Source organism: Oryctolagus cuniculus, chromosome 2 (assembly GCF_051225735.1).
Source record: "Oryctolagus cuniculus isolate XC-2025 breed Fujian yellow rabbit chromosome 2, ASM5122573v1, whole genome shotgun sequence".
Classification (NCBI taxonomy): Eukaryota; Metazoa; Chordata; class Mammalia; order Lagomorpha; family Leporidae; genus Oryctolagus; species Oryctolagus cuniculus.
In genome coordinates, this window is record NC_142868.1 from 183,861,569 (window position 1) to 183,886,392 (window position 24,824).

The 24,824-nt window shown below is 59.1% G+C and overlaps 1 protein-coding gene across 10 annotated transcripts in view; it reads right to left on the bottom strand.

The window, feature by feature from the left end:
* KLHL29 (kelch like family member 29) overlaps positions 1–24,824 on the bottom strand; it is a 283,481-nt gene that overhangs the window by 40,131 nt on the left and 218,526 nt on the right. For 8 of the 10 annotated variants that reach the window (XR_007918320.3, XM_008254789.5, XM_008254788.5 and 5 more), the window contains 2 exons: positions 14,826–14,967; positions 13,033–13,545 (listed from right to left, as the gene is read on the bottom strand). Coding sequence is in view for 9 of the 10 variants with exons in the window: in XM_008254789.5 (XP_008253011.1) it covers positions 13,033–13,545; positions 14,826–14,967 (655 nt within the window). In the remaining variant the exon portion in view is untranslated. Of the gene's footprint in view, positions 1–5,088; positions 6,130–6,471; positions 8,571–13,032; positions 13,546–14,825; positions 14,968–24,824 lie in introns of those variants that run through there. The other 2 variants (XM_089326780.1, XM_089326778.1) reach the window with 2 other exon arrangements.

The following is a 24,824-nucleotide window of genomic DNA, read 5'->3' on the forward strand; positions in this document are numbered from 1 at the left end:
TGTGCCCCAAGAAATCAATAAGAAGGGAAAAGAAGTGAGAAGAGGCGGGAATGAAAGGAGTGTGACCTTTTAGGAATCTTAGCGCTTTGAATAGTCTACGCTGGGGACTGCGTCCATCCTCGGAATCTAAATGAACGCCTGCAAGCGGGGGGAATTCAGTGCATTCATGGGAGTGGATGGAAGGAAACCCGTGACCCTTCCTACGGACAGAGGCACAGCTCTGTGTCCAGCGGGGCCAGACGAGCTGGCAGGGACAAGAGGAAAAGGGAACGAGGGGTGTCCACAGAGGACCCCCTTCTGGCCCCCACCCACGGTGCCGCTTTTGCATGCCAGGACAGGGGTGGCCTTGGTCAGCAGTGAGATGTGCCTCAACTCCAAGCTTTCTGGAATTGGCATGGATTTTGGTGGAAACCAAGCCTTTTCCTGTCGGGGAACGGGCGAGGGGTGGGGTGGGGGGGCTGGGACGCCTGCCTGGAGCAGGGAGGCCAGGCCTTTGCTGGGCAGTTTCAGCCTAAGAGTGTCTGGCAGGAAGCTGGGAGACGCTTTCCCTCTAAAAGTTCCCAGGAGCTAACCACAGCTCCCCTCACCCTCACCCGCTCTGCCCGGCTTCTCCGCTGACTTCCCTGTCTCTTCTGCAAAGAGCTGGAAGCAGACGAGCCCTAAGGGGGCTTTTCTGCCCCAGGGGCACCTGTCTCGAGGGCAAGGCCAGGATGGGGGTGGAGTGGGGATGCAAATGATGACATCAGACTGTGCGACAGAGACATGCCCGTGACACTCCTCACACCTGCTCCTGAGGGCTCACCGCCCTGCCCCTGTGCCTCCCCTCATGTCCTGCCATCCTCCGGGCTGGCCCTTCACTCTGGGGTCTCGGCTGCACGGGACCCTGGCTGGGCCTCCTCAGGGCAGGTTTGCGTCTGCCGGTGACATTCCCTCGGCGGCGGGAAGGCAGTATTCCTTTCCGGCCCCAAAATAGTTCCCTGAAGTTGACGCCGGCTTCTCCCTGCCTTCTCGCACAGGAATCTCTTCCAGCAGGCGCTGGGGTCCAGAAGCGGGCCAGATGGTCCCTTTCCTTTTATAACACGGCCGGGCTTGTGAAGGAAGAGCTATCAACACAAGTTTGTCTTCAGCAGATGTTCTGTGGGCACAACAGAGCCACTTTGTGCTCAGAAGCAACTGTGAGTGGCGGTGAGTGGGGACGAGGCTGGGACTGGGCAGAGCCATGGCGTATTCAGGGGATGCTGGGGCCACAGTGTGGTGGCCGCTGTTCTGGCTGCAGCCGGCCCTAGCGTCTCTGCTTAGCCAGTGCCCGATCCACAGCCCTTCCTGGTAACACTGGGCCAGCGCTCGTCCCTGAGCCCTGGGCCCCTGGCACGGCTCTCCCTGCGCATGGCTGTTCTGACATGCTGGTGGGCTGGCTGTGTTCCTGTGCCTCCGTCAGCAGGCTGAGCTCTGGCTGTTGCTCTTCGGGTATCTGTGAACCCCAGGTCTCCCTTTCTCCCTGATCACCAGCTTGTCCGCTTGGGTTGCGCGAGGACTTTGCTGAGGACAAGAGTGGCTGGCCAGACAGGACATCTGTTGAGCTTTTAGGACACCAAAGGCTGTGTAGGGCGTCGGTGGGACGCTGGGTCCCCCAGCTGGGTGCTGGTGGCTTCCCATCCATTGGTGACCGAGACAGGAGGCATCGGTTCTAAATGGCTTCTAAATGGGTATGCTGGTGTTTGGTAGATTCCAGGAATTCCATCCATGTGAAAGGGAATACGCTCAATTAATAGACCTCATTAACTTCAAAGATGTATCTATCACTGCACGGAATTGGCTCCTTCGTGGGAAGACTGGCTCCGTTAACTTCACGGCATTGGCAACACTGCATGGGGATGCAGCCGCAGGGAACACTCCCCAGGGCCAGTTGCCTCCCAAGCTGCGATGGCCTCCGTGGTGGCCAGGGCTCTGTGCGTCTTTCCCTTGTGGATTTGCCTTGGGAATTACATCCACCCACTCACCTGCCTGTGTGTCCATCCATCTGTCCATCCATCTATCTGTCTGTCCATCCATCCATCCATCCCACACCACTTTGGAAGATAAAGAATGAACGCAAGAGTCACCAGTTTATATTGAGGGACATCATACACACGCCTAAGATACAACACAGGCACTGGGGTCTTGCTCATCCTTAGCCCAGACACGCCCAGCGGCAAGCGGGGAGCCTCAAGCTGTGGCACGGGGAAGGCTATGACATTGAGCTTGGTTCTCACTCCAGCACCTACGCCTGGGCAGTGTCAAGGAAGACAGAAATGCCGGCGAATACTGTAAACCGAGGGTGCTCACAGAGCGTCCTCTCCCCATCTGTGCCAAGGGTGCACCAGCCAGCTTGCCCGGAATGGGAATCCCTGACCCACAGCCCGAGATCAGCCAGCAGGGTCAGCATTGTTACCCCCAGTGCCGGGGGAAGCCACACATCTACTTCTCTGCTTTCTGGGACCAGTGACAGTAAACCAGGAATCCTGAAGGTAGCGAACGTCTCTTTATAGAAGAGACTGAAAATACAGGAATTATTTTTGGATCAATTAGAATTTCTGAAACCTGCCTGTGCAGACGGCCAGATGGACCCAGAGGCTTCAGAAGGCCACACGGAATTCCTGAGCTTAGGGGCCTCTGAGGTCCTTGGCGACACGTTCTCTTTTGGGTCTGAATGGAGGGCGAGGCCTACCAGGCACACTGATGGGGCCAGGGTGGCTGTCTCCTGAGGGCACTCGGGACTCCGGCGGGCGGGCATGGCCGACTGCTAAAGGAATTCACCCTCCCAGGAAGGCACTGGGCTCTTTAAGTGGACCCCAACTCCCTGAAATAGTGGAAGGGCAGCTTCCTAAAATGACCCTCGGTCGTGGATGCTCACCTAGTGCTTGCAGGGACGCGAGCGAGGGCACAGCTCTGCTCAGGAGGGGTACAGGGCAGGTGTCTCTAGAGAGGCCCCAGACATGAGATGACTCCGCCCCTGTCCCCTTTCCCTCTCCTCTGGTGGTCACGTGTCACTCTGGAGCCAAGGCTGACCTTGCCCGTGGGGAGCCAGGTATGACTGGGGCCCTGGGTCAGGGGTGTGTGCCTGTCTTGTCCCTGTGCTTCCTTCCGGTCAGGGCTGGTGGAGCTGATGGCTGCACTGCTCTGAGCCCCAGGGGCAGGCCACGCCCCGCCCTGCTGTGCAGTTCTCAGTCCCTGAGAGGTGAGAAGGCTCCAGGGTGGAGAACTCACACGGGGCTTCCCAGGGGAGCAGCTGGTTTCTCAGTGGGCTTTCTAGCCACAGTTTCTGGGGGTCATGTGATGTTGTAATGATGGATCTCAGGTTCCCTGTGCCAGGCCTGCTCACGTCCTGCTCTGACAGCTACCACGGGGCAGGGGTGGGGAGGGAGGGGGCGACAGGAGGAGACGCTCACCAGCAGGTGCGGATGGGAGCTGCCCGGGGGAGAGCACTGCTGGGGTGTGGGGTGGGGCTCGCTGGGCGGAGTCACACCCAAAGTAATTCCTAAAACCGCAGGCCAAGGTGATTTGTTCTTAAGGCCAAGGCTTTATAGGGGCAGAAAGGCATTGGAATGACCCAAGGGGCTGGGGGTTGGGGTTGGGGGTGGGGGCTGAGCTGGGGGCTCTATGAAAAGGAAGGATCAACAGTCTCCACTCTGATGAGAAGAAGAGGCCGGCCTAGTGGCGGCCGGACCCTGGAGACACTGTTTTATTCTTTTCATTTGCAGGAATGTGTGTTCTAAGCAAATATGCCACAATCATTACAGCAACATCCGAATATCTGCAACGCGATGCTCAGGACCAAGGAGGTTCTGTCCTCTCTCCCTGAGCCACCTGGCCTGTCACCTGGTGTCCTTTTAAGAGACACTTGACGAGCTGGAGCGCAGCCAGGGAGGACGTGCCGTGGTGAAGGGACCCTCCACGGGGCCGGCCAGCAGCTGAGGTCGCTGGAGCTCTGTGGGCTGCAGCAAAGGAGACTCTGCATCTTCAGAGACCTGAAGGGCTGTCATGTACAACAGGACCCAGCTTTGCTCTGGCTGGCCCCAGAGGGCAGGGCCCTGGCAGCGAGGGGAAGACAGCTCCTGACCATTCGACAGGACAACTGCTCAGTGCTGCTGGCTCCTGCTGGCTCCCAGAGTCTTGCTTCCACCAGATGATAACTTCTGAGACCCTTTGCAGCATGAAGGGTCTATGGAAATAAACCGTGAGCCTTAAAGAGGTGGGACGCTAATAATAGAAAATATGATCGGTGCTCAGCTAACAGGGAGCAGGGTGGGCGGCTCGAAGTACACCATGGTGGAAATGGCTGGAGTGCCAGGAACCGAGCCACTGACAGCATCCACTGGTAAAGCTGTACCTTGCTTGTCGCCACACGTAGCTGTGCCTGTGGCAGGGGCCACCCTTTTCACGTAGGACGTGCAGATGGTTAGGGACTGAACCTTGAACCGCAGCCCCCCCCACCCCAAATCCTGTATTGGAGCCCTGTGGCCCTGTGTGGCTGTGCTTAAAGAAAGAACCTCTAAGGAGGGAATGAAGGTTACGGGAAGTCGTAAGCGGGGCCCTCATCCAGCGATAGGAACCGATATAAGAACAGGAGGAGACAGCAGGGACGCAAGGGTCCAGAAGAGAGGCCGCGGGGAGACGCGGCGAGAGGTCGGCTGTCTCCAAGCCAAGAGAAGGCCCCGGCAAGTGGCCCTGCTGGAACCTCCTTCTCGCACTCCAGAGCCGTGAGAAAAGAAGTGCCTGTTGTTTAAGCCGCCCGGCCTGTGTGCTTTGTGGTGGTGTAGGCCCTCGCAGAGTGACCTGCAGAAGTCGGCGCAGAACTGGACCGTGCTTGCCTTGTGTGTGGCCTGAGACCCTGAGCAGTGACAGCCCGAGAGGTCACGTGGAAGAGGAGTGGAAGAGGCGCTGGGAGGCCGGCGGCCCCCCAGGGCTGTGCGTGGCCATCTCCCAGGCTGCTGGGGCAGCTGGGGACTGACGGGCAATTGCTTGGTGCATTCTGAAAAGGCTCCAGCTCCCCTTTGCTTTCTTTTTCAAAGAAGAGAGTTACACCGAGAAAACAGGCAATGACAACTATTTCAATAGACGGCAACCTTTTGGCCATTTTTTCTTCAAGCAATTTACACAGTGTTTTGTGTTCCTAAAATACAAGCCTTGGATTATTTTTACCTCTTACATTTCTAGAACAGTGCGGGTGATCCTGATCGGGATGTAATTTCAACAGAGTTGTTGCTCATTAAACCAGCTTTGGGCTCCATTCTCTCCAATTTTGTTTCATGATTTGGGGTACCGCGACGGCCTCCCCCGCCCCAACAAGCAGCAGGCACAGCACCTCTGTGCTCGGTGATCTTTCTCCCAAAGCTCCTTGCCAAACTCTGTGAGTCTCTAGGGGTCTGCCTCACCCAGCACGCTCCTCCTGGCAAAGACAGCAGATGCCGGGTGCTGGAACAGTGGGTGCGCGGCAGGCACTTTGCTATGAGCGCTCACCAGGAGAGAGAAAGGTGCACAGGGCTTTCTTCTATGTGCACCTGGCTTCCCGGCCAGGGCTGATGGTGCCCAGGTGCCTCCCACCCGGCTCAAAGCTGCTGAAGACCAACAAAGTCCTTCCCTTTTGCAATGGCCACGATGGCCTTGGAGACTGAAGGACTCTTGCCCAAGCCCAGGGTCACTCACTGGAGAGGTAGAGAAGTCAGCAGTGCAGGCCGAGCAGGTGTGTGTGCCCAGAGTTCAGAGAAGGGGATTGCTTGGGCCCAGAGGCTTAAATCGCTGGCTGATCCGTCTCCAATCAGTGCAGGCGAACCATTTGAGTGGACACGCAGCTCCATGGCGGATGAATCAGCTGGAACCAATTACAGCTCCGTGTGCTGGCCCCTCTCTCCAGCGTTCTTCTCTGACGCTTTTGCAGAGCCGCCGGGCTTCTCTCGCCTCTCGCTGGTATCTTGGCTCTGCCTTTCAAGCCACCTTCCGCATCGCCCTCTCTTATCTCCAGTCCTGCGGTTTAATCGCCAGAACTTCCTGGTCTCCCCGGATGCAATGCAGACTCCTCCAGGGCGGGCACCCAGCTTTCTCCAGGGGCCTGGCCCCATAGCTGGAGCACTGGGCATCCCATGTAGTCCTCTTGTTCAGCAAAGGAAAAGACTGGTATGAGGCGTGCAGCCTGTCTTTACCTGGCTCACTGGAGAAGCTAAGCACAGGCACTGCACACAGTAGGTGTCTAAGACTACACACGTCAGCTGCTTAATAAAGCGAGGTAACAAGGCTTTAGCCCTCACTAGGCCTCCGAGTGTCACTGACCTTGAACCCTTGCATGACACCCTGCTGGCTGCTGGCTGCTTGGGCCTGTGGCTCCCGAGACAAGACAGGGCTTGGGATAAGGGCAGCTGGCTTCTGCCACCGGTCAGCACCACTTCCTGAAGCCCCCAGAAAGGAACCATGCCCGTCCCCCGTTTCTCCTGTCTGCGGAGCCCTCTCCTCCCCTTCAGCGTCTTGACTCCCGTGGCCCTGTCTGTCCGACAGAGGGGGCCGGAGCAGGAAAGCTGGCCTGGAAGGGGCTCAGCCGAGGGCTGGAGCTGCAGGTCCATCTGCTCCTCCAGCCCGGTGCGGACGTGGCCCACGGTGCCTCGATCTGCCTGCGCCCTGCCCAGCTGGCTGGGGTGGCCTGGGGTCACCTGCTGCACGGGGGATGACACTGTCTCTGGGTGGGCTGGCTGCCTTTGCTGTGTCTTTCCGCTTGCCTGGTTCACTCATAGTCAAATGATCTGTTAACAAAAGCGTTAAGCCCTGGACAACCCTCCAATTAAGGAGGAACAAATCCCCTAGGACGCGGCCCCGGGCAGGGGAGGAGGGCTGTCTGAGCAGGCTGGGGCAGGCACTGTGCAGAGTCCACAGGCCTGAGACGCAGGTTTCCCGGGGGGAGGCGTGTGGGGAAGGTGTGGGGGCTGGAGAGGAGATCGGGGTAGGGGTGGGACGGTGGGTTTGCTTCCAGATCTGTGCTGGGAGCCGTCCACTTGGATTGGGGAGATTATTGTGGGCAGCTTTGCTGTAAAAGCAGTGCTGGCTCTGAGCCACAGGTGCACCAGCCCTGGTCTCTTCCCCAGGATTCTTCAGGACCCGTGGCCGATTCGGTGGCAGTAACAGCGGCAGGCGGTGCCAGGCGGTGTGCGGAGACTGTACGTGTATCATTGAACCCTCAGCGCAGGTCTCTGAGGTTGGCACCGTGAGCTCTGTGTTATGGGGGCAGAGATGGAGGCTTGGGGATACCAGTTCCCAGCACGAGCTCACGGGGAGCTGACTCCTACCTCGGCACAGGACTGCCACCCCACTGTGTCTGTGTCCTTGGCATCCGGTGTCAGGCTGAACACCACAGGATGCGAGAGCACTCCTGGAATCAGGGCGAAAGTCTTAGCTCCTGCCTGCTTCCTTCCAACGGCGGCCATGGTGGAAGACGGCAAAATGTTATCGTGGGAGAGGGGGGCAGGGAGAGGCGATTTTCTTCTGTTCAAACAGCCCCCTGGATCAGGCGTTTCAGATGAAAGCTCTGGATGGTGAGCCGGCCTTTGGCTTTGTCCCTTTAAGCTGGGCCCTGAAAGGTCGTGAGCACTGTGCGGTGGCCAGGAGTGAAATGACAACCGCAAGCCCTGGGATAGAGATGGCTGCGTGCCAGGCGCTGCTCTCCGGGCTTGACATCACATAACCCAATGCTCGCAGCTGTGAGAAGCAGGTGCCATTGTTACCGCCCTTTGTCAATGAGGGAACTGAGGTTCCCGGTCCCCATGCTCCGGGGCAGGTATTGTGGGAGAGGTGTGAGCGCGGTGGGTGGGTGGGCTCTGCATAGACGACCTCCCAGAGGTGGGGGACAGGCATGGGGGTGGGAGTAGCCACGGGAAGAAGTCTCCCACAGGCGCTTTCTGTGCCAGACGCTGGGATCCCTGAATGCCGACCTGCCATGGCCACGAGGGTGGAAGGGGAAGTCCCAGGAGCTCCCAACCCAGTGGTTTGTGCCTTCAGTCATCGACTGTTTCCTGTGCATCTGTTGGTGCCGGGCACAGGCTTGGTTGCTGCTGCCGGTTGGGTGGGAACTGCAGGGACTCCTTGCCCGTTGCATGCCGGGGGTGCACAGCCTAGCTGCGTAAGGACACAGAGCAGGCAGACTGGGCACCCAAGGCTGGGGGCGGCGACAGGGCAGGCTGCAGAGGAAGGCAGGCAGGGGCCAGGTGCCGAGGCACCGTTAGAGGAGCTCCACGGGGCGTGGCAGGGATAGTCTGGGGTTTTAGAAAAGGCCACCTGGCTGCCCCTGAGAGCGCGGGCTGGAGGGGATGTGCTGTGGGCAGATCAGGGATAACGCTGGCCTTGAGTGTGGGTGGATCCTAGGCGGACTCCTGATGGCGGTTCTGAGATGCAGACAAGGGTGGAGCAGGTGTGGGGAGAGAGGATTTCGGCTTGGGCAGCACCCCGTGCCTCTGGCCTAACCATGTGCGGCCACACCGCCGTCTCCTGCATTCCGATCTTCTTCCAGAAGGTTTTTGCTGAGGTTACAGAAGGAACAGGGTGCCCTGGACCTGTCAGAGCGGGGGGAGATTTGTGCTGGGCTCCGGGCCTGGGAGGCGCAGCCCTCGGTCTGCCTGCCGGACCGTGATGCATCCCACCTGCCGTGAAGTTCTCAGGCCCTGAACCCTGCACGGGGGTGCAGCCTGGTCCCCCCGTCTTTCTCCAGCTCCACTCCGACGAGCTCTCCAAAGCTGGCTCGACATCAGCAGAAAACGGCGGGCTGGTTTTGGATGCGAAGCAGACGCGGTGCCATGTATGGCCATGTCCACAGCAGCATCTGGCCTAGGAGCCCCATTGTAGGGATGAGGAAAGGGAGGCCGGGGTGGGGGGCGGGGAGCCTTGCCCTACCCACACGGCTGCTCCCCACGCCTCAACAAGACCCCACCTCCTGTAGAGACGTGGGGTAGCTGCTGCCCCAGCAGATGGGAAAGGCTGAGATGTGGAACCACAGAAGGGCCGGGGACACAGCTCAGGGCATGGGGCAGGGAGGCCACACCCAGTAGGTGGAGCCTCCCGGCCCCTCCCCCTAAGCCTACAAAATGTAGAAGAGACACATCTCCCCAGTCAGAGTTTTGTTCCAGGACAACCTGGCTTTCCCAGACCTGCAGGCGAACGCCTTGCATGCTTCCAGTCACTCTCTGCACCACTAAAAACCTTATGCGGAGGAGGGCGGGGCTAGAAATTACTACAGCCTGTGCCTGCACCTGGGCCGGGCGCTCTGACACGAGGAACATGCAGCCAGGCTTCTGTGGGCCAGGGCCAGGGACGCTGGACTTCAGGTCTCACAGAGGCCTGGGCGTGGCCGTACTTGCCCCTCTGGATTAGCTCAGGGGTTTGTGTCCAAAAACGAGGCAGATGTCTCGAGTATTTTACAACGGAATCCCACAAGCCACTAATTCTGTTTTCCTCTCTTATCACTTTGCACACACGAAATCTACTTTTAATTAGCTTTCAACGGGTAAGCTAAAAAAGAAAGAAAACCCCACAGCTTGTTCCCGCCCCCAAACCATTCTTAGAGACAGAGAGACTTAGCTCGCAGGCTTCTTAAGAAATCTATATGTGCGCAATGCATTTAAATAACGCTCATTAGTGCGAACCGCACGCAAGCCGCCTTCGCTAGTCACCCAGAGAGACGATCTTGACCTCCTGCAAATCAAAAAGCGTTCACACACCGCCTTTAGGTTTCAACTGGTTAAGTTTTAAATTAAAGTCCCAGTGCCCTTTTTTTGGGGTGGGGGGAGAAGCCAGACTAATAAGAACTCTGGCTGAAATTTTAGCTCAGTCGATTGGAAGATAATTACAAGAAACAAAATGTGAAATTTTAAATCGGGGCACTAATGAAGTCTAAAAATATCAGTGGCCCAGCCCTCTGCCTGGCAAGACCTGTTCTTCTTGGAGGGGGTCTCTCCGTAATTACTCAACCCCGGGAGAGGCCAGCTTGTCACCTTAGACAATGGCAGGGAAATCTTGGGGCTTTAATGAGCTAGATCGCAAGTTGTGTTCTGCGGTAGATCTGATTAGAATACCGGGCAAGCTTTCAAATGGAAGGGAGGAAAGGAAAGTTCCTTCTCTCTCTCTCTCTCTCTCTTTTCCAGTGGAGTTCTGACTTGTGTTGCTGCATCACGCAGGGCCTCCTGCTCCTGCCTGGAGCCAGCTGTCTGTCACTTACGAGTGTGAAATCAATTGGGCTTCGGAGATGTAAGATCCCTAGTGGCAGAATTAAGAGTGACCCAGATGCAAACCCACGCGGTCCTATCAGGAATGTGACTGTCGCCTGGTGAGTTTCAAAGATCTGGTTTCAAAATTTGAGTTTCTGATTTTTAAAACAATCTGGGTGTCTGACATTAGATCTGACAAATTTAAGACTAGAAATGAAAGGAAAAATCACTTAAATAAGAAAAGAAAAAAAAAAGTCACCCCAAACCCACCCTGCTTGCGCCGGGAGATGTTAGCGGGTGTTCCTGTTGCTGTCTTCCCATGAACATCGCCGACAAGGCCGAGAATAGAGAAGTGAGTTAAACGCGACTTCTGGGGAGGCGGCTGGCTCACTGGCCACCTAGGGAAATTGGCGTGGAGACGGGTCAGGGCTGTCCCCGGCCAGAGCTGGAGGACCTGGGCGTGCCATTAGGCGGGGCCTAGCACTTGCTAGGTCTAAGCCTCCTGGCCCTCACCTGGTGCTAGGTCCCACCCGGATCCCCCCTTCCCCTCCCCTCCTGTCTGTGGGCCGGGGCCACCACGGAGGGTGTTTCATGCCCTCCGGCCCTGCATGGATGTTGATGTCGCAGGAGCAGCTCTGCAGTGGGCCCCTGAGCCCTGCGGTCCCAGACGGGGGCCTGGCCCTGCCACCTGTGTCTTCCTGATCTCATGGCGTTGGGGCTTGCACCTGCAGCTTTGGTGAGGCAGGTGGGTTGCAGCTGGGGGCCCAGCGAGGGCCCCTCAGACATGGTACAAAGTCCTTCACAAGCAGGCTGCCAGCTGTGGCCGGAGAGCCGGTCTCCAGACCGATTGGCATCTCCCCCACTAACAGCTTCTTGTGCTGCTCGTGTGACCTTGCGGCTTTAAATCACCTTCAGGGTGGGTGCAATCCTGCACCCAGAGCTGGCTGGGGAAGGGGCTGAGCACCCAGGGGGAGTCAGGCCATCTCCAGGAGACCCCCGCTATCTCCCCGAGCCCCAGGCCAATCAACACGTATGTGAAACCCCCATCCAGCGGGCACCCCCAATGCACAGACAGCAATGCCTTAAAAACCCAGGATTCTTCCTCATAGCCAGTGTCCCGCTCGGGCGCTCCGCCTGCTCTCCTCTTGGACCAGACGCTTTTCTGTCAGATAAGAGTTTCTGCCTCTTTGCAAACGGTCTCCCGGCTTTTTATCTCTATACAAAGCTGAGGAAAAGAGCCCACGAAACTTGCTCCTGCAACGGCCTCCCTGCCACAACTGGTAACCCGGAGCCCCCAACCATGAACTCCAGGGGTGTCGGGGTCACTTCCTTTTTGCACAGAACAAGTCCTTCTCCTGGTTGCATGCCTGGAACTCGGCCAGCCAGCCAGACCTTTTCTCAGCTCTGGGAAGCTCCCCAAGGAGCGGGGAGGTCAGGGCCACCCACCCAGTGCCTTGCGACTGCCTTCGTCACAGCCTAGGAGGGGACAGGTGGCCCCCCCACTGCCTTGTGTGTCGAAGTTGGTGGCTGATGAGCTAGAAGTTTGTGTGTGTGTGTGTGCATGTGCACTTGTACTTGTTTTAAAGGGAGAGGGAGCTTAACTAAAACAATTCCAAAAAAAATCAATTTAGTCAATTTTTTTTTTTTTGCACAGAAAGATCCCAAACAATTCTAGTTGACTAGAATTTTGATGTAATTTCCTATACTTTTGTCATTTAAAATCAGAGCTTGATTTCTAAAACCAAGGCAGTTGGGGCTCCACTGGACTGGGATGAAACCCCACAGGGATCTCAGTGTGAGCTTTGCTGCTGGGGGCTTGACAAGGCCTGGACATGGCGTGAGAGGATGGAGACAGAGACTCCTGCAGGCAGGCAGGAAGGCTGTGGCCGGCTGGCTTCGCTGCCCTGCTACCACCTCCCCCGAGAAGCTGTGCCCAGCTACAGGACCTTTCTGGGGCTGCGCCCTCTCCCCTTCCACAGGAGGTCCAGGGGATGCTCCCACCTCCTCTGCCTGTGCAGACCCTGCTTGCCTGGGGTGCTAAGTGGGTCAGACAAACCTGGAAACCCCACACCCATGGGCCCTGGTCCTCCACCTGCTAATGGACACCAAGAGTGAGTACCTGGGGGCACCCTAACCCTGAGCCTGACTCTGGAGGGTTTGTGCCTGCACCCAAGACCTGGGTGCACCTGCCCCAGACTGTGTTCTTAAGGGTTTTCCTTTGGGCTCCCCCGGGGCTGGCTCATTGAAAGCGAGGCTGGGGGTGCTCCTTCCCAGAGTCTCCTCAGCCAGCCTGGGGTCCTTGGAACAAAATGTTCAAGCGGCTCAGGGTGGCTGGGACTGTCTCCTGGGCTGTGCTAAATGCCCTGGTGCTGGCTGCTCTTGTTCCCTGGCCCTGGGACGACACTGTCCCAGGGCGTGGCACAGAGAGTTCACGCTCTGAGTGTATATGTGGGTGCAGAATGGAGAAGGCCATCATGGCACTGTCCTGTGGCGTCCCAGAGGGAGGTTGGCCTTGGGTGAGAGGCGAGAGGGCCCCAGTGCTCAGCTGGAGGGCACAGGCCTGTGGACTTTGCAGGTTCTCCCTTCCTTCCCCTCGCGGCTCCCTCTTCTTGCCCGGGCCCGTATTCCCACCTTCCACAAGCCGCCCTCCTCTTCCCTCCTCTGCCCCCTCTGTGTGAGGCCAGGCTGTCCCCGGCAGGGGATGGCCCTGCTGCAGCCTTGGGGTTGGGCGAGGCCGGTGGAGGGGCCGGGCGCAGCACGTGCCTGTCCTTGCATAACTGGGTGGGGAGGCGCGGAGGCGGGCAGCAGGTCTTACCTTTGGGGTGCCCCGGGTCGGTGAACTCATACTTCCCCACGCCAATGGTGCGCAGCATCTGCAGCCCGTGGGCCGAGTCGGCGGTGGGAGGCCCATTGGTGGCGGGGGCACCGCTGGGAAGAGTGGCAGACGGCTGGGCCGGCGGCGGGGGTGGCAGCAGGGGCCCTGCCATGTGGCCATTGCCCACAGCAGCAGGTCCTGGGCGTGCCAGCTGGCCCACACCGGGCAGTGTAGACACGGCCAGGGGCTGAGGGCTGGCGTACAGGGCCTGGGCAGGCATGTTGACCACCACACTGCTCAGCGGCTGGGAGGGCGGCTGCGGGAGTGAGTAGTGGCCCGGCATCAGCGGGAGCTGGGGCCCCACGTGGGGAGGCAGTGAGGGGGTCACCCCGATGACCGGGGCCTGGACGTTCACGGCCGGGCTGAAGGTAGGAGGCTGGGCCACTCCATAGGAGTGTGCAATCAGGGCGGGCTGGCTCCCGGCGGCTACCGTGGTCACCCATGGCCCTGTGCCTGCAAGGGAGGTAGAAGAAACAGCAACCTCTGGTTACATGGTCACTCAACAAACACCAACTTCCACAGGCCCTGGGCTGGGTGCTGGGGTCTCAGAGGTGGACCAAGACGTTTGCATGGAGGAAGTCACGGCCCAGGAATGTGTGACTAGGGTGGCCCAGGACATGCGCCTTAAGGGGATCAGGACGGATGGTCAGAGGGCTAGCAGGAGGAAGTGACATCTGCCTGGTAGAGATGAGAGGCAACAGAATGGGGGAGAAAGAGCACAGACCTTCAAAGAGAACTGGGTCCTAATCTCAACTCTGCCGCTTGCTAGCTATGGGCACGGACCAGCTGCCTGTCTTCCCTTGAGGCTCAGTGTTCTCATCTGCTCAATGGGGCCAGCAACACCTCTCCCCCTGGGGCTACTGGGAAGAAGGAGATAAGGAAAAAGTGAGAAGCAATACCGCAGCAGAGACCCACTGCAGGCAGCTGGGGACCGAGCCCCGTGCGGAGACGCGGGTGTTGCTGGGGCTGCGTGGAAGAGCGCTGGAGCCTGGACCAGTGCGTGTGCCCTGCCCTGAGAAAGGCGAGCCTGGGGCAAGGCGGCCATGCTGGGGCCTGCACAAACCGGGCAGGGTCAGACCTGGGGGCAGCAAGAGACCCTGTTTGGCCCTTAGGGGCCCTTAGGCACAGCAAGGGGGTGCAGACCCTCTCTTGAGACCTGACACGAGACCTGGACAGCTTCCCCCAGGTCAGGTTCACAGACGTGACTTGGGGGGTGATCGGCAGCCAGAGACGTGGGGTCAATGGAAGACGGCGTGGGTTTCCGCCGTATAAACGGGTCTCGTCTGAGGCTCAAACGCTGCCAAGCTTTTGTGATTCCTCTGGGGACCCTGAAGGGAGAGGGGGGCTGGGGACTACTCAGGACCATCAGCCCTAGCTGGGGTCACGTAGCGAGATTAGAATGTGCAGCTGTGGGCAGCTGGGCAGGGAAGAGCACCGGCTTCTCCCAGAAGCCTCTCTGGAAGGTGGGCTTTGAGAGACGGGCTGTGGACCGGAGTGCTGGAAGCGACCCTTTACAATCATGCAGAGCCTCTCACTGCCTTGCTCTCCAAAGAACTTTCCTGAGTCACAGAGAAAGGGGTGGAGATGCAGCCACTGCCCAGGGAATGACACACAGGGCCCCCAGTCCCCCAATCTGCGGGCCCAGGGGGCAGGACCTGCTGAGGAGGAGCTGGGGCACCCAGGAAGCCGGGCCCTGGGCACAGGTGCCTCTGTCTGCCCACCCCCATACACACCTGGATTGTCGCTCTCCCGCATCTGTTTGGAGGGTGGCTCGTCGGTGTCCCAGGGCGTGGACTGATTGATGGGCGTCTGCCCCCACCGGATGCTGGTTGCCAGCCCCTGGGACTGATTGTCCGCTTTGGAGATGCCGGGAGCCTGCGGGAAGCAGATCGGGATGGTGAGCGCAGCCTGGGATGGACCCGCTGCCCTAGGACCTGTCCCTCAAAATAGGACTCCTTTGGCCCAAGCTTTGTCCTCGGAGCCAAGACGCCAGAGGCTGAGACCTGGCCCCATGGGGGAGTCCTGAGGAATCTGGCCAAGGGGTAGCAGCTGTGGCCTCTGCTGAGCTCCTGGCTCTGGCAATTCCAGCCCAGTGCCTCCTGGGCCCACCCACCGTCCCTGGCAGAAAGCACGCCCCTGTGCTGTGACACATGCGCCCCTGGGGCTCGGACAATCAACACACCACAGCAGCGCAAATGCTGCCGACTTAGCCCAGCACTGACGGTGCACTCAGCCCAGCTCACTGGCACCGCCCGCCTGGCCCTTTGACCAGGTGCGAGTAGTCCCACCGTCCCCCTCCTGGCCCCACTCCAGCCTCTGAGACGCAGATGTCTCTCGGAGGAGGCTGGGGGTGGGGGTGGCAGCTCAGATCCGGCCCCAGATCCAGGTGGGAGCCAGGGCTCCTGGGTGCAGGCAGGCAGGCAGCCGGTTCTCTGCCCCACGAGCTCATTAATCTATGCATTTAGATCAAGGGGAGGCATGCAGACATCAAGGTGAAAACAAACATTGGGACGGCGGCGCTGGTCTCCCCGGGTTACAGCCTTACGCTGGGAAACTCACGTTTTCTAAAAATTCTTAATGTGATGGGAGAACGCTTACATGGTAACGTTCAACAAGAAAAGCAGGCCACAGAATGATACATGTATGACTTCTGTATGTAAACATCCTCACACACGACAATACACGCAAGGGGGAAATGACCAGAGTGGGAGTAGGGATGCCACCCTCGGTGGGGGCAGGGGGATGGGACTTTTGGCTTCAGATACAGTTTCCTGTATTTGACAAAGTGTCTAGTATGCCCATTAGTTTTTTTTTTTTTTTTTGACAGGCAGAGTGACAGTGAGAGAGAGAGACAGAGAGAAAGGTCTTCCTTTGCCGTTGGTTCACCCCCCAAATGGTCGCTACGGCCAGCGCGCTGCACCGATCTGAAGCCAGGAGCCAGGTGCTTCCTCCTGGTCTCCCATGCGGGTGCAGGGCCCAAGCACTTGGGCCATCCTCCACTGCCTTCCTGGGCCACAGCAGAGAGCTGGACTGGAAGAGGAGCAACCGGGACAGAATCTGGCACCCCAGCTGGGACTAGAACCTGGGGTGCTGGCGCCGCAGGCAGAGGATTAGCCTAGTGAGCCGCGGCGCTGGCCACCCATTAGTTATAATAAGCAAAAAACCAAAAAACAAACAAACAAAAAACCCTTAAAAATACATTGGAGAGGCGGGAATGGGAAACTTGGGAAGTGAGGGGTGTGGGTCCCAGAGAAGCCGCTGTGGGCAGAGGCATCGCAGTCCCCTGGCCTGAGCTGGGCCCACTGGCCTGAGGTGGGAGGGGGCAGAACCAGCTATCTAGCAGGGATAGACACAGGCCCTCAGTCCTGTGGTGGCTTCTAACTGAACCTGCCCCTGAGCTGGCTGGCGGGAGGCAGAGCGCCCTGCTGGCCCTGACTCCTGCAGGGTCTCACGGCAGGAGCAGAGCAGGGGGCACGGGCAGGAGGGGCATCACGCCAGGGCCCTGGGTGTTTTGTGCACAGTGCACACGGCGCCTGCGTCAGGGCCTGCCCTGAGCCCAGTGCTTTGGGCTGCTCTGTAGCCTGGGCCTGCTTTGCAGAGGCTTTGTGTCTGGGATCAGGGCAAGGAACAAAGGCAAAGAGTGACACCAGGAGGAACAACTCAGGGGGGAGCTTCCTTATCAGAGGCTCTGCTCCCTTTCTGCCCGGGGTCAGGGGGTGCACCAGGGGGCCTTGGGATTTAGCCATGCTCACCAGTTGTCTTGGGGAATAAGAGTGTGGCTTTCCCAGCATTCCGCAAAGAGACAACCTCCCTGAGTGCCCCGGCTGAAGCTGAAGGCACCCCCCTCCGCAGATCCTGGGGGATCCAGAGGGGCGGAGGCTGCTTCCCTCGGGGTCAGAGGTGTCCAAGAGGAAGGAGCCTGGGCCGTGGCTCACCCAGGGCCCTGTTTTTGGGCAGAGTTTGATTGCTGAGACTCCAGCCCCCATCCAGCATCCATCGCTGCCAATCCAGAGACCCTCCTGCTAGCGGAGGGTGCTGCCAGGAATCCTGACGCCTCCCAGGCGGGAGGCCACCAGCCAGCCCTGCTGAGTCAGCATCCATGCCCCAGCCGCACCTGCTCAGGTAGGGAAGGTTCTGGAAACTCGCCTTGGAAGAGCTCTATTGCTGGTAGAGGCAGCTGGGGTCTCTCTTCCTCTAGTTCAGGTCCCCAGGTTCTGTACTCTAAAACTTGGGGGAGTTTCTGAACTTGAAAAATTGCGGTTTTCCCAACATTCCTGTGGCTCACTTCCTTGCTCACGTGCTCCTTAGTCAGGTTGTTTTGTGCAGCCAACAAGTATCGGGCTTGGGTTCCGGTCAGGCACCACCCAGGACACTGGGGACCCTAGTGATTGACACTCGGCCATGCCCTCCCTCAAGCTGCTACCAAACTGCGGGCTGCGCATCATACCCCAGATAGGAGCCCCGGGGGGGCGGGGCTGGGAGGAGATTAAACGGGGCTCTAACAGGCCCGCTCTTCGCCCGGGTCCTCCATGCAGATTACAGGGATGCCGAATGTTCAAGAAAGCGGTTGCACTCTGAGAAGGAAGCCGTCTCCCTTTTTTCCCTGGGAAAGATAAATAAGCTGCTCGCATTCCTCCCGTCGCAGGCACCATCAAACGCTGCCAGCAACTTGCAGTTCAGGAATTTTATTTATTGTATTAAAACAACGAGGTGAATATCGCGTCTTCCCTTCTCTGCAGAGAAATGCACACAGTGCCATGGCCTGGCCTGGAGCCCCCTCCTCCCTCCAAGGGCTCCAGGCCCAAAGTAAACCCACAGGGACCCTGGTTTCTAGAGGCTTCTGGGGGCCGTGTGTGAGTCCTGGCTCCAGCTCTGCACTTGGCCCCTGCTGGCCTTTTCCTCCCATGGGCCCTGGCCTCTCTGGAAGCTCCCCAGCCCCCTTCCCTGCGCTGAGCACCATGCTTCCTTGCCATTGGTGGGGCGGGAGCAGGGTGGGGGTGGCTGCGCACACAAGCATGGCACAAAAACCACCCAGGGAAACAGCCCAGGGCGGCGGAGGGAGGCAGGGCTGAGTGGGCCTCCCCTCCCCAGCCCACTGCCCTCCGGGACCCCAGCCCTCTGGCCTTTCCCCAGCGCTGCTGGCACGGTTCTGTCCTGGTGACAGGATGGCACTCTGCAGACGGAGGCAGACGGGCCCCGCGGAGTGGCCCTCCCTATCTGCCCATCGCCCGGCCTGAGCGGCGTCTCTCTGCTTCCCCCTAATGAGATGCTAATGGGATGCATCATTAACGCAGCAGCTTTTTAAACCCTGAGCTCTTGTAAATCGTCAAAGGTCACATTTTCACGGCGGCTGACAGCACCCTGCTTCTTTCGGCGCCTGAAGAACACTGAAGACCCAGGTCCTTCGTGGCTCAGGCCCTCTTGGAGGCGACGGCAGAGGCGGAAGGTGCTGCTACTGGTGGGTGCTGGCACCCCCACCTCATAGTGGCCATGGAGGCCATGTGGCTGGGTGGGGGGAGCGGGGGACCCAGTGACCCACCCTCTTCTTTGGGGCAGGGCTGCAGGGCCGCAGGTGGTGCACGATGCCCAGGTCTGGCAGAGGGGGTGAGGGGGTGAGGGGCTGACAGCCACCAGGGAGGCAGAGGTACGTGAACTCCCATGGGGCTCCCTGAGCTCTGCACCTGCAAATCTGCAATGGCTCAGAGAGGCTACTTTTTGCTAATTTGCTCAGGGGCAGCTCTTTATTTCTATGGTGCACAAAGATGCCATCAGCTAGCAGCGTCTGGGAGTTACGGGGCAAGGGCAGGGAGGAGGGAGAGGTGGTCTCATCTCTATTCCCTGTGTACTTACAGTCAGACAATCACATAATTAGCACCTGCCCCTGGGGCCTTGCTCCTGACCCTGTCCTGGTGGCTGAGCCCCATGAGGGCAGTGGCTTCACACTGCACTAGGCCCAGTGGGTGCCCAGTGGGTGCCGGTGCTCAGGGGATGAATGAATGAATGAGCCACAATGCTGGGCACCAGGAGGGGGTCCCTCTTTCTGGGTTCAGTGAGCCAGGGAGTGCAGAGGGAATGCTTCAGGGAGAGTCCTAAGGCTGAGGCGTGCCACAATGTGGGTGTCCAGGCTGTAGGGCCCTCTGGAACTTGGGGCCCCGCCATTGCTGCCCTGGAGGCTGCTGGGCGCTGCTCAGAGGCCTTGCTGACCCAACCCACTGACCAATGAACCCAGCGGCCCCTTCCCACGTGCCTGAGTGCAGATGCAGGATGCTGAGGGGTGACTGATGCGAATGCAGTATCTCCCTGGCCTAAGGAGGTCAGAAGAAGGCGAATCAATGGAGCCTGGAGGTCAGGGGAAGCACTAGAAGAGCCGTCGCTGGCACTGGGCCACGAGAGCTAGGCAGGTTGCAGTACGGCAGACAGATTGGGGCCAAGGTCACCATCAAAGAACCCTGCAGGAACTGGCGCACTTCCAGCTCAGGCACATCCGACAGGCCGGGCTGCAGAGTCCGCTTCTGGGGTCCCATGGCAGAATGCTGACGGTGGCGGCACCCGTGGTCCTCTCTGGCCAGTGAACCTGCCTCCCAGGACAGGACCTGCTGGCTTCAACTCCTGGTCCCTGTGGTGTGGGCAGCGCTGGCAGGCACGCCTTCTGCTGAGGGTCCTGGCACAGCCTCCCCCCTGCCAGCCCCACGCGTCACAGCTGGGAGCCCCCACCGGGGCTCCCAGAGCCCCCTGACCCTCACCGTGCTTTTCTCCTGTGCCTACTCAGCAGTGCTCGGCAGTGGCCAAGCCCCTGCCCAGGAGAGACTCACACCTGTGGGATGGGTCCTTGTACAGGAGGCTGCTCGTTCCCAGCGCTGTGAACCGAGTGACAGGTGTCACAGATAGGGAAAGGCACCACGCAGTCAGGAAGAAACGCAAATGGGAGGCCAGGCCAGGGAAAATGGAGACAGGGCCCATGATCCAGAGGACACTGCAGGACTGCAGGCCACAGGGCTCCTAGAACTGTGCCAGTGGAGCACTGAGCTTCCTATCAGCCCATTCCAAAAGAGAAAGAGAATGCACAGGCCTGTGACCATTGTGATGGACAGAGAATGGTAGATGCCGTGTATGACGGTCCTGGCCCTGTTCTCTTTAAGAGGACTTGCAGCTGCTGCCTCGGTTGTGTGGTTCCTCCTATCTCTCAGTCGACATGGCGGGAGCCACAGGATCATCCCGGGGAGCCTGGGCACACGCGTGTGAGACACCAGGAAAGGTTATTGTGGAGAGTCGCTAACAAGAGCGGGGGCGGGGTACAGAGTCCTCAGTGTGTGCTCTGGGACAGGTCATTGTGTGGTGCTCCTGACGCAGGAGTCCCCGTTTCCCAGGCACCACTTTGTGTTCCTCAGAGGACTGGGGGCAGCACAAGCATAGTTGGGGTCATCAGTCCAAAAATGCTAGAGTTGGCACAGTCTCTCCTGGTACACAGTCCCCCCTCTGCTGCGTGGTGGGTGCGGGGTGGCCTTGGATGACCAGCTGGGGAGCCACAGGGAGGACAGTGTGGCGGGTGATGCCGAGCCTGCCAAACTGAACTTGATCAGCAGCCTTATTGTCGTCTCAGGATGCCCAGACACGCGCACCTGATGTGGGCAGAAGCTCCTAGCGCGAAGAGTGGGCATCTGCCTGCTGTCCAGCGTGCCTCCCCCAAGCAGGGCACTCGGACTGGGTGCAGGGCTCGGAGCGCGCTGGCCTCCAGGGCAAGCCCCAGACGGGCACTCGGTGCTTTGAAGGCACTGTATCCCCTCGGGGGACACTGAGGCCTGGCGTCTGGGATTTGTCAGATTCCAGCCCAGGGAGTCGGACCTACACAGCGAGAGGCTGTGGTGCACCCAGGAGGAGCGCCCAGTCAGCCCGTGGTCAGGATCTCCGTGGCGAAGGTGCATAGAAAGGCCCAGGGAGGGTTAGCAATGGAGGTGTCTGCACCCCTCCCAGTGCCGGGTGGCGCTGAGCAGGTGGCTCGCTGTCACCCTTGGGGGAGCACTGCCCCTCTTCACATGCAGGTTCCCAGGCCTGTGTCCCAAGCCTGGGGACCTGGGGGGCTGATGCCGCTCCCAAGATTCAGACTGGGGTAGGTTTGGGGTCTATTTTACGTGGCCGATGGGGGCCAGTTTCTTGCTGTCGCCGCTTCCGAGGACTCGTGTTCTGAGCCCAGGTTTCCAGTGGACGGAAGGACAGGTTGGTGGACACCAAGGCTCCCACATCAGTGGCCTCTGGGAAGAGGAAATGACATCTTCGGTGCCCTCGCTCGCATTCCATGGTCGCCTCTGAACTACAGCAAGATCATCGCGGTGAAATCCTCACTTGGGGCCAGAGCGGGGATGGGGGAGGGGTCGTCTCCCAGGCTTCCCTGCTCTAATTAGCCGGGCTGCCCTCTCGGGCCCCCTGCCCCAGGTCGGTGCCCTTGGCCTCCCCTTCGGAGCCCCACCGCAGTGCGCGCTGGAGCCCAATGCAATTTCTAATAATACTAACCAATGATGTGTTAAATTGAGACACTTCTGGCCCGCACGCCGGAAACTGCACGACGGTTTAAAGGACCAGTACTTACCTTTCTCTGTCAATTTGCTGCTAAATTACTGCTTTCAGAGCAACTTATAGAAAAGTAATTCTTTATTTAAATTTTAATTTCGATCTTGTCATTTAAAATATATACTCAGATTCCTACCACAGTACGGAATATGATGTCTTCGCAGGGTAACTGATCCTGTCAGGTGCCCGGGTCGGGGCAGAGGACGCACAGGGAGGGTGGGATGGAGGGACCCCGGGACACAGGCGGGGCGAGGGAGAAGCCTCAGGCTCCGACGTTGCCCTGTGGACCCAGGCTTTGTGCCCAGCCCTGGAGGTCATCTGTAAATACTTGGAAGATGAAACCACAGTCGCTTCCTGTGCCCTCTCAGTGGCTCGCCAGGAGGACCCCAGTCAGAGCAGTCAGGCACCGACGCAGTGGGGCTGCCTGGCCAGCCTCCGTCCCATGGGCACACATCTGTCCGGTCATGGGCATGAGCCGCTTCCTGTCCACAAGGCTTCTGTGCTCATTTTGCATGTGAGAGCCAACCAGCCCAGAGAGGGCAGTGACACTACTGCGAGCCACGCTCGGGACTCCAAGTCAGGTCTCTTCCAGCTCAACTCAGCACAAGCGCTGTGGGCGGCTGCCCGTTCCCAGGCTCTCTCTCCACCCAACCCCTGCTGTAGCTTGCAGCCCTCTGAGGGGGCTCAGCCAGTGAGGCTGCACCCCCACTGCCCTGTAGTAAGAGCTCTCCCCTAGGTGCCCATGGAGGGCCGGCCACAGCCTCCTGCTTTCCGCTGAGCCCGGCTGGGACTGGGCAGCTGGAGCCACTGGGCTTCCGCTACCTCCTCTACCCCCTGGCCACCACAGATGCAGTCCCCCAACCTTGCCAGGGTGGCCTGGGCCCTCTCCAATAGGGCACTTCCTCAGCACGAGACCAGGACTGAAGCCTGCCCCCCACCCCTGCAGGGTGGGCAACATGCCGCAGGGCCCCCTCGAAGCCCCCTCCTCTCCCGAGCTCCCGCCCCTTGGTTTCCAATACGCAGCCTGCAGGAAAACTCTGCCCCCTTCACTGCCTTCCTGGAACCCATCGCCTTCCCCCTCCTTCCGTGGCCGCTCTCTGGGACACCTGGAGTCCCACCTCCCTCCCCTGCACTCTGGTGGTGGTGGGGCCACCCCTTCCAGGAGGGCAGTCACCGCACTCAGAGCCCAGGGGCGTAACTCCCTCCTTCCAGGCCCTCCGTGTCTGCAACAGCACTTTCCCTGGTGCTTTTGTTTTGAAATTTATTTTATTTATTTGAAAGGCAGAGAGAGGGAGAGAGAGACAGAGAGAACGCTCATCTATTGGTTCACTCCCTAGATGGCTGGGACTGAGCCAGGCAGCAATTCCATCCAGGTCTCCCACGTAAGTGGCAGGGACCCATGTACTTGAGCCATCACTCGCTGCCTCTCAGAGTGAATGTTAGGAAGCTGGAATCCGTAACACAGCCATTACTTGAGACGAGAACCGTGGGGCTCTGATATGGGATCCAGGTGTCCCCAGTAGCATCTCAAATAGGCCAAATGCCTGCCCCTTTCCTGGTGCTTTCCCTAAATCTTCCGGTTCCTCTCCGGCTCCTGGCCTCCTCACTTCTCAAATGCGGACATGCCCCACGCTCAGGCCAGGCCCCCCTCCCCATCTCTGTGGCCGGTTGGCCCCATTACTTTCACAGTTATTTTTCTGATGATAACCGCTGTTTGGTAGCCAGACAGGTCTTTCTCCGAGAGGACCCAGCTTTCTACGGTATTCTGGAGGTATGCTTGCTTCTGCCTTTTCCAACATCAAAGACCAAGCCTTGGTGACATCTGTGCTGGGAGTTTAGCACGCTGGCCATCCTCGCAGACGCAAAGCAGCCGCGGAGGGGTTGCTTGCTGCCGACGGCTCGTGTGTGCCCCGTGCAGGTCCCCGGCCCCTTCCTCCAACCCCCTCCCAACGGATGCGCCTCATGGACAAAAGAAATGATCAATCTGGCAGAACCTTACAGCTCAAAGCTTTCAACTTCCCTCCAACAACTTTCAACGGGAAACTTCTTAGTCCCATTTCCAAGTAACTTTTCATCCATTACAAAACCCACAAATTTTTCAAAGGGAGCTTTGAAAAAAAGATCACCCAGAAAAAAAAAGCCCATCACAAACGAGAAGTCTTTGAAAAGAAAGAGGCCCTTCCCGGTGCTTCCGCTCCTCTCTGATATCAGCTTCCCTTTCATTCTGCTGAGAGGTGCAGGGCAGGCCTGGCCCTCGGTGGACGCCTGTGATGTGAAGAGCGAGTGGCCCCGACCCACACGTGACGCACGGGACGAGGACGAGAGCCAGGGCACCTGCTCCCGGGGCCGGGCTGCGCCTTTCATCCCCCCTTCAATCAGCCCTCGGTGCTCCCCCAACAGCCCCGCTCCGTGTTTCCTGCCTGTCCTGCTTGCTCCCGGTCACCTCGTCCCCTTGGTGACAACACAGCTCCCTCCCGAGCGTGGCGCCTGTCTTCATTCATGTCGCCCGCCGAGGTGGGCGGGAGGCAGGCGTGGCCAGGGCAGCCCCTGCTCTGGTCTTTGATGGGACATTTTCCAGATACCGGCCCTGCAGGCAGCGGCTGCGGGACCACCCCTGGCCCTCGCCGGGGTCAGTTTCAGACACAGACGCACAGCAGACAATGCCCGATTCGGGGAGCCCTTGTCATTTTCAGATCTGAAACCCTCCCTGAGTGTGGCGAGGACAAGCCCTCTACACAGCAAAGCTGAACAGAGAGTGGGCGTGGGGGCATGTGGGCTCCCTGGCTGAGCTGTCCGCCAGTCGGCCTTCCTGGGGGCTGCTTCCAGCCAACTCTGGGGGGCCTTTTGTGAAAGGTAGAGAGACAGAGACAGCTTGACCAAGAGACAGAGATCTTCCCATCCCCTGGCTCAACCCCCAAATGCCCCCAGCAGCTAGCTCAAAGCCAGGAGCCTGAAACTCAACCTGGGTCTCCCAGCATAGATGGCACGAGTCGAAGTCCTTGAGCCATCACCTGCTGCCTCTCGGGGTGCACATTAGCAGGAAGCTGGACCGGAAGTGGAGCTGGGACTACGACCCAGGCACGCTGATGTGGGATTCAGATGTCTCGACCACTGTGCCAAATGCCCGTGCCAGAATGCATGTTTTGGAATGGCTTGGCCAGGCGCTG